General features: G+C 29.4%; 1 protein-coding gene across 4 annotated transcripts; it reads right to left on the reverse strand.

The window, feature by feature from the left end:
- Positions 1-1,281: 1,281 nt before the first annotated feature.
- LOC129918940 (BAG family molecular chaperone regulator 2) lies at positions 1,282-8,185 on the reverse strand. Of its 4 annotated transcripts, none has more exons than XM_055999707.1 (5): positions 8,055-8,185; positions 6,950-7,422; positions 6,601-6,624; positions 6,375-6,517; positions 1,282-1,827 (listed from the first exon to the last, which is right to left on the reverse strand). In XM_055999707.1, exons 2-5 carry the CDS (start codon positions 7,201-7,203, stop codon positions 1,448-1,450), a joined length of 801 nt encoding a protein of 266 aa, XP_055855682.1. In that variant the 5' UTR covers positions 7,204-7,422; positions 8,055-8,185; the 3' UTR covers positions 1,282-1,447. The 4 variants fall into 4 exon arrangements, with proteins under 4 accessions (XP_055855682.1, XP_055855683.1, XP_055855685.1 ...); XM_055999708.1 differs by lacking the exon at positions 8,055-8,185 and adding an exon at positions 7,796-7,894; XM_055999710.1 differs by lacking the exon at positions 6,601-6,624.
- Between the last annotated feature and the right edge of the window lie 1,057 nt (positions 8,186-9,242).

The raw sequence follows: 9,242 nt of genomic DNA on the forward strand, positions 1-9,242 counted from the left end.
ATTGGGCACTATCAAAAACTTTTAGGATTTTAACAACTCCCACATCAATAATTCTGCACTTCTTTGATCGTTTTTATTTCCTTTTCCTTCGCATAAGATTTATTAAACGAACATTTATAGAAAAGATTAATTTTGAAGTAACTTTTCTTTAAAAAAAAAACATTTCTTTCTCATAGAAAGCAAACAAATATTAAAACTACTGGTTAAAAGTAAATCCATTGGGCACTATCAAAAACTTTTAGGATTTTAACAACTCCCACATCAATAATTCTGCACTTCTTTGATCGTTTTAATTCCCTTTTCCTTCGCATAAGATTTAAACGATTTAAACGAACATTTATAGAAAGGATTAATTTTGAAGTAACTTTTCTTTAAAAAAAAACATTTCTTTCTCCTAGAAAGCAAACAAATATTAAAACTACTGGTTAAAAGTAAATCCATTGGGCACTATCAAAAACTTTTAGGATTTTAACAACTCCCACATCAATAATTCTGCACTTCTTTGATCGTTTTAATTCCCTTTTCCTTCGCATAAGATTTAAACGATTTAAACGAACATTTATAGAAAAGATTAATTTTGAAGTAACTTTTCTTAAAAAAAAAAAACAATATTTTGGTTATATTATTTGATTTATTCATTTTTCTATAATGATTTTTTTTTGTTTTTTATTTTTTTTTATTTTGTTTGTTCAAAATTCATTTAAAATTGATAATGTTAACAAATAGTTTTATTTTATGAATTTTTGTTTTATGAAATAGTATTAAAAATTAAAATGAAATATATTAAAATTGTTCTAACATAAATTTTGAGAAGATCACACTGTTAAAGTGCATTTAATTTTATTTCTGCCAATATATCCGAATTATTCAAAAATACATTGTTTTTTTTTTTGTTTTTAACAACAGCTATAAAATAGTAATAATAAAAAAAAGGCAGATTTGAAATTAAAAATAAGGAAATATCATGACACATAGATAAGTACACAAAACGATAGAATTTAGCACAGTTTACTCTTATAATTTATAAAAATTAATTCGTTTTACAAGATTTTTTTTTTGTTGCTTCATTCGTTTATTAAATTGGCTTCAAATTCAATTATCAATCAATCTGAAAATAGCACTTCCAATGTGATTTTAGTTTTTTCTTCTTTTTTTTTAGTTTTTGGTTTTATTGAAATAGTATAAGTAATAAAATTTTGGATTTTTCTTTATACTTTCAAAGTGTGTTTTGTTAGTTTAATTTTGAGCTTTTTAGAAGAATTCTTGTTTTTTTAGACCGAATTTCGGTTCAGCTCAGTAAAGAATGAATTTTGTTTGAATAGTAACAATTAATTTCGATTGTTTTATGTTTTTTTGTTTTGTTTAATAATAATAATTTAAAAAAATGTGATTTTGTTTTTGTTTGTGTGTTTTAGGCAATGTAGATGGGGGAGAAACAAGCAGCATTTCAATCGCGAATTGTTTGCTTATTGAGGTATCCCATTAGGGCTAGCAGTCTCTTTTTGACATTCTTTTGGTCGTCGAGTGTGCAACCGAGGAGTGCACTTTCGAATTTCTTGTCAACTACAACATCCTGGCCCAGGCCGTGTTCCGAAAATGAACCCATATTGATGCTACCGTCGAATGAACCGCATGCGTTCAGGTAATGCTGACATCGTTGTCGCGATAGAACCGGATCACCCATTGTTATCATCATATCTATGAGCATGTTGATTTGGCTAAGAGAATCTTCTTGTGATGTATCACGAACTGTGCGAACGTTGAGTTCCACTGTTGATAGTCGAGAATTGACGCGCTGAATGTAGCATGTGATTTCTTCTCGTTCGGCTGGAAAATAAGAGAGAAAAACAAAATTAATCATTTAAAAGGGTGAAATACATAGTAAGAATATATTTTTGTCTAAAGTAGCCTTTTATATTGGGCTGTTTTTATAAACGCCATTTTGGAAAGATGTTTTTTTTTTGTCTTTTTTTACTTGCTCTATGGGGCAATTGAGTCGTTATAATTTGAAAGTGGTATAATTCCATGTAAAAAAAAAACGACTAAATTGACTTTCAAATTAACCGCACTTGAACCGTATCTCTATTCTAAATAAAATATTGCATCCATTAGATGTGTGAGTTACTCCACTTTATTTCTTAACAATTTCTTTTTTGAAAAGCATGGAAAATATAACTTTCAAATATAACGCCTCAATTATCAATTTTGTATCAAAGATTTGTAGACGAAATACGTGAATTTTTGGATTCGCGTCATTAACCACGTCAAAATTGCGTTGATAAACTTCTTTCTTTCGATGGAAAACTGTTGATTCTGTTTGCTTTTTGAAATTTTCAAAATAAATTATTTGTTTGAATTTAATTTAAACCACCATTTAAACCCATTTTATTTTAGACTCACGTGAATCGGATAGCAGACATTCAGGTACATGGATCAACCAACCAAAACCTGGATCTATGTATGTGTGCTGGTAAATAACACAAATTATAATAGCATTTATTAGATAAACTGCCATCATCTGTTATTTATAAAAATCGAGCACTTTCGAAGACAGTATAAAGAATTGAAAAAATACGGTTTGCTAACTTTCATAAATTGTAAATCCACCAAAAAAAAATATTAACACACAAATATTAGAAAAGATTACGTATACCTCATAGTGAACATTTTAAATGTGTATTTTGAAATTCATGAAAAACTAAATTATGGATAATACATACATATGGATGAAAACGCGGTCTGTTGCATTACATTCATAGTCATATTTTATCACAAAATTATCTGAAAATTAAATTGAATTAAGTCTGCTTTTCTAGTAAACTATTTTAAACGCATGGTTCACCAGTTCTGAATGTAAATCACAAATATTTAAACATGTTGAGAGGAAATATGTTGGAACTTATTTCATGAATAATCATTTTTAGCAAAAAAAAAAAAAACAAAACCGAATTTTTAATTAGAAATGCTTATAGTCGAATAGCCCGCAACAGATTTCTTGACCAAAAGGTAACCGATTTTTGCACTTTTTCTTTTCGAACATACATATTTTATGAGAATTGAACAAAAATAAAAACCACAACAACTTGCTCTTGGAGTTTAAGTTGTTTAAATTTTTACGAAATTTTCGTATTTCGATCTTCAAAGGGGTAAAAAAACATCTTAAATGAATTTGATCTCCAAAAAAGTATCCAATTTGATTTCTTCAATTAAGATTCAATAAAAAAAATGAATTAAGTTGATGTGCCATATTGTAGTAAATAATCAATATATTGATTTATACCTACATCTAAAACCAAAATTTCTCCTCTCATTGAAAATTTAGTATTTTAAAAGCAGTTAATTCAAAAACTTATTTTTTCAAAATTTTATTTGTTTATATTTGAATAAAAATAAACCTAGGATTCGTTTGGGAGAAATTCAGAATTTAAAAAATGGGTCTATGGCAGGTACCTTTAGTAATGATTTTCTGAATAAAAATGTTCTTCATCAAAAGATAGGCTGTATATACATAGGCGCTAACTATTGAATTTTTTTTATAAAAATCCTTGGAGTCTTTTTGGAGAATATATGACTTTCCTAAGATTGTTATATGACGGAAATCATTAATTATTTTGCTCCCGAAAAATAATTTTAATTCAAAAAAACCAATCCGGTCGTCTCCAAAAAAAGCTATATACCAAGTTTGAACAGAACCGACCCATACGTAGCAGAATTCTGAAGAGCAAAAAAAACGAGAGGACTACGACTCTTTTCTTCACTTATAATTTTGGACTGGGACTCAGTGCTGCCATTTCGAAATTTAAAAAAACATGATAAAAAAACATGATTTCAGTTCAAAAAAACATGATTTATAAAAAAAAGCAAAATTTGAAAGAAAATGATCGTGACTAGGGAGGAATAAAACAAATTATTTCGGGTTCATTTTAGAAAATAGTATAAAGTATCAGAGGTATAACTACACAGGGTACTTTTTGCAAAAATTCTTAAAGTGAAAATTATCAAACTCATTTTATGATGGAGAATTCTTAGATTATGGCTTCAAAACGTTTATAGTTTTTTTCGGGAAAAATTGCCCTTTGAAGGAAAAAATAATTATTTGCTTTTGTAATCTACCCACTTTTTTTTCAAAAGGTGGCCATTGTAACTATAACTTAAATTACAAAAATGGCGGGAATAAAACTTGAAAACATAAATCAGGTTATAATTTGTACTCATTTAAGGTTAATTTCATATATACATACTTCATGTAGGTATTGAATGACTTATTGGGCCCTATCGTGAATCTCGAGGGCAATTTTGTTTCCCTCGGAATATTGTTTTCCCTCGGAATTTTTTGTGCGATCCTAAATCTCCCTCGGAATTTATTTCCAGGGAGCAAAAAATCGTAAGAAATGATGTCTAAATTCCCCTGGAAAATTGATTGCCGATACCAATAAATTCCGAGGGAATCTTTTTATGATCATTTTCGCTCCCATATTTAAAACATGGGAAACATTTCGAGGGAAATTTTTATTCATGATAACCCCGATTAAAAATAACAGTGCATCTAGTGAAAAAGATTGTTGGTTTACAAAAAGATTATAAAGATTTTTCTCTTGGATTAAAAAAAACATGATTTTGGGCACGAAAATATTAAAACATGAATTTAGTTTAAAAAACATGAAAATCATGCTAAATCATGATTTCTGGCAGCCCTGTAAAGGGACTCGATGTTCAGCTGGACAGACAAACGAACCATAACAGAACAACAATAGCTAGTTATTTTTGATTTCGAAAGAAAATATTTATTTTTGATTTTAAAGAAAATAAGTTGCAAATTTCCAACAGAAAGAGTGGTTACCGAATTGGAGCGGATGTTACAAATGTGTCCCCTAGAATCAAAAACAATCTATTACACTTTTTGTGAAAAATGAGTAAGAAAGGCAGTTTATCTCATTTTTTCAACCTCTTTCTTTTAGTGAGGTTGAGCACTTTCAAAGTCAACTTGTTCCAGAGTTATACTTTATAGAAATATTACAGTTTGAATCAAAACGAATGTATTCCACATTCTTCACATTTTTTGAGAATCAAAACAACACTATTCCTGATATAAAGCAAAATATTTCTTTTGCTAAGTTTCAAAATAAAACTATTCCTATGCATGACTTTCAAAACACTTCTATTCCAAAATTAATTATTAAATATTTTCGGAACGCGTTGGGTGACAAGAGAAAGCACAGTCAGTATAAAATCAAAAGTACATGTTTAATTCGATTTAGAAGTCTTTTTTTTTTTAATAAAGCGGGAAAAAGTGCTTCGGAACGTTTTTTTTTAAATAACTCAATAAAAGAAAAAGTGGAATAGATTGCTTTTGATTCTAGGGGACACAAATGGAAAATAATTCCAGAAATTTCAGAATTTACTGGTAGAACAGAATGATGTAGCTGTGGCTGTGTCTTGTGGCGCTGTCAAAGTTAAGAAGTATGAAATTAGTATATGGGTGCCAGAATACGTAGCTGTGGCTGTGGCTGTGGCAAGGAAATTCGCTGTGGTACAAGTCGAGTCGACTTTTACTTCAAGCTACAAGCGAAATGACTTATGACGTTTCTAATGTTGTTGCTCGGTTACAATTATTTTTTTTTCAACGCACTTGACATTTTAGTGCGCCACATATTCTGTTCATCTTTTCTACGTTTTGAAAGATTTTATTTGACATCTTATACCACGGCGTTTTTCCTTGCCACAAGCAAATTTCCATTCTGTTCAACCAGTTAAGAATTAAATTCTTCCATTATTAAAGGGTGATTCACCGTTTAGTCTGGAGGGTCTAAATTTATTTGGTCTAGAGAAGATATAATTTACCTTCTCTTTCGTCATTATCAACTTTTGGGAGAAGGTTTAAAATATTCATTCTGTTAAGTTCCTTATCAAACTTTGTTTGTAGCTTCATTAATATAGCATTCGCACTTTTATTTAAACTAAACACAAATTAGTTTCACCTTTCACAAATATATTTCACCTTTTAGCAAATATAATTAAACTAAAAGCAATCATAATTAAACTAAAGCAAACTATTTAAACTTTTCGCAAATCTATTAAACCTAAACGCAAAATGATTTAACCTTTTTTAGAAAAGGCTTTTGATATCGTGCTATGAAGAAGGGATAAGAATTTAGAAGGTGAAATAAGTTTGTGTTTTGGTTAAATAGAATTGCTAAAAGTTTAAATAGTTTGCTTTAGTTTAATTATAATTGCTTTTAGTTTAATTATATTTGCTAAAAGGTGAAATATATTTGCTAAAAGGTGAAATATATTTGTGAAAAGGTTAAATAATTTGTGTTTAGTTTAAATAAAAGTGCGAATGCTATATTTATAGAATTTATATAATTACTCACCTTCATTCATTCCCTGCAACAAATCATTAGTTTTAATCAAATCAATTGACATTAATAAAAAGTCTCTCTTCTCCTGCAAACCCATTGCATCTTTACGAAATTTCTCCACTCTAGCATCCAATTGATCCAATACTCCAACAAATCTACAAAAATCAATACAAAACAAAAATTACTCATCTCAAGTCACTATTCCAATAGTACAAAAACTATCTAATTTATAATATACCTTTCATTTAAATTATTAAAAGGTCTGCCCATTTTTTTATTATAAACAACCCAAACGGATACGATGATGATGTAAAAAAAATGGGTAAATGCGATTTTTTTTGTAAGTTGATGTATGAATTATGATTCGGGAGAAATATATAAGAAAAAAAGAAAAGAAAAATAAAAGAAAAATCTATTTAATCATCAATAATCTACAAAGAAGTACAAAAGAAAAGATAAAATTAGTAAATAAAAATAAATCTTATGCATAAAAAAACCAAAAAAGCTTTATAAGAAAAATAAATAAATTAAAGATAACATTTTTTTGGTAGGTTTTTTTTTTTCATTTTGTTAACAAAAATATTGACCTGTCCGCAGCTCGGTCATCCACATAAGCCAAACTGTCTGTTCCCTTCCTAAAGCATGACGAATATACTGGTCCTCCGCTGGTGGAATCCATGCCACTACCACCGCCGCCAGAATTATATCCTCCACTGCCAGTTGAAGAATGCAAACTAGACAAATAATCAAAATTCATTGATGACTCAGAATGTTGTTGTTGGAATGATGGACTATCAGAATATTCTTGTGGCGGTGGCACTGGGGCGGAATCTATTTCCATTGCTTCTTCACAACAATTCTGATCGTGGCTAAGTGCTCGATTTCGTTGTTGGCTCAAATACGGCGCCTGATTGTGATTCGTCGTGGTTTCAAACGAATGAGCACTCAATTGTGAACGATTCGATTCTGAATCCAGGGTTTTCTCTAATTTTTGTTTTATTTTCCAGAGATTTCGAGATCTTTGTTTTAATTTAGTTAAAATGATTCTTTTGAGAGGAAGCTGAAACAAAACGGAAAGAAAGCAAAAAAACCGCTTTAAGCAAAACACACTCCAAAATGCATTTACCTATCAATGACCCCGATTGTGTGGTCCAAAGAGTCAGAGTCATTTGTGGACTCGTGCAAATAAGGATTATAAACAGGATAAAAAGACGGAGATTTCAACTGTGACGTAGACGACGACGATGAAGAAGTCGTCGCTTGTGGAACGTTGTTATTATTAAACGTTGAAGTTGGAATCTCCGTCTGGTCATCAACTCGACGACGTTTTCTTAATAAACCGAGAAAACTTTCAAACATTTTGTTGTACTTTTTTAAGCACTTTTAATGGCAATTTGTTAATAATTTTAATTGCGTAGAAAAATTTTCTTTACCAAGTCGTTTTTTTTGTCTCTTGATTCTGACACAACATAAGAAAGAACCACACGACAGAAAAAAAAAACGAAGTGGATTTTCTTGTTTCTTTTTTTTTGTTGGTTTTAATCTTTTTTCGATAACAAAGTTCTTTTTTGTAAAAAGAATTTTTAATTTGTTCACGTTTTTATAGTTTACAAGATTGTTGTAATTGTGACAATTTTGTATTGGTTCAATAAACGCGAACAAGGTTAAACAAATAAATAAAATAGAATTTACCTGATTCGACCAGAAGTTTCGGCTGTTTTTTGTGTCTTTTTCTCAGAAGATTTTTTTACACAAAATATGCAATTTTTTTTTGTTGTGGAACTTTGTGGAAGATGGGATTTTTTTTGCGAAGGCGGTTGGGTAGAGTCTCGAATGTCAAACAAATGTCACACAAATGAAGTGGGAAGAGGAATGTCAAAAAATTTTAAGGGTGGTATAGCATTGAATGGATTTTTAATCAGAGCCGCTGTATTAAAATAAAATCTTAACTACATTGGCCACTTTTTGCAAAAGGCAAAAAAGTGAAAATATTTTTTCTCTCGCTAGCGCAGTTTGATTGTAAAAAAACAGAGTGCATATACAAATTCTTTTTTAAACCAAAAATAAGCTTTTTGCATCATTTTTCTAAATTTTTTATTTTGGGATATCATCACAAAATCAAGGCTTAACTACATACACGACTTTTTGAAAAAGTACAAAAGTGAAAATATTTTTTTTCTGGCTAGAGCAATTGTTTTGTGAGAAAGAGTATACAAATTGTTTTTTTAGACCAAAAAATAACTTTTTGAGCCAATGTAGTTAAGGCTTCAGTTTAAAAGTTTTCACTTTTTCAGTACGCAGCTCTAGCGAAAAATTGGAGAGTTTTCACTCATTTATCACTTACTTTTTACGGTCCTGTGCATTTTTCTTGACTCCAAGAGCAGTGTTGACGGTTTTTTTACTTTAAATTCATTTATTTCTTGCTTTAAAAATTATTTTCTGTTGATTTTTCTTGATTTTAAATTAATTTTGAATTTTTTTATTTTGACTTTGACAGAATACTCGATGATATTTTTTCGTTAGCATTTTTGCTGTCGACTTTGGAGACTTGAAAGTTTTTCGTTTCGCATCAGCAGCGTACTAGGCTTAAAAAGTGAAAAAGTGGGAATTTTACAAAAAAAAAAAAAAAAAATCATATGTGCAATTCACACGTGGTAGAAGTGAAACCTTAAAAAATCATTTTTCTTGCAAAAAAAAAAACAGAAAAAATCTGCCTATTTTTATTCTATCAATTTCAAATCCATGTTTTTTATATGACAACCTATATAAATTTTATATCAAAGCTTATTGTCTTAGCTCAAAATATATATATTAATTTACTCCATGAGACATCTACAAAAAGACCTAGAATTTTTTAAACTCGATGAAATTTCATCCAAA

This window comes from Episyrphus balteatus, chromosome 4, assembly GCF_945859705.1.
Source record: "Episyrphus balteatus chromosome 4, idEpiBalt1.1, whole genome shotgun sequence".
Classification (NCBI taxonomy): Eukaryota; Metazoa; Arthropoda; class Insecta; order Diptera; family Syrphidae; genus Episyrphus; species Episyrphus balteatus.

Bases quoted from the DNA above. Each gene is read 5' to 3' on its own strand.
- LOC129918940 (XM_055999707.1), bottom strand. From the start codon at position 7,203: ATGGAAATAGATTCCGCCCCAGTGCCACCGCCACAAGAATATTCTGAT. The intron at 6,625-6,949 runs GTCAATATTTTT...AAAAATGGGCAG, and splicing joins GATGACCGAGCTGCGGACAG to ACCTTTTAATAATTTAAATG. The intron at 1,828-6,374 runs GTGAGTAATTAT...CTTATTTTCCAG, and splicing joins GTTGCAGGGAATGAATGAAG to CCGAACGAGAAGAAATCACA.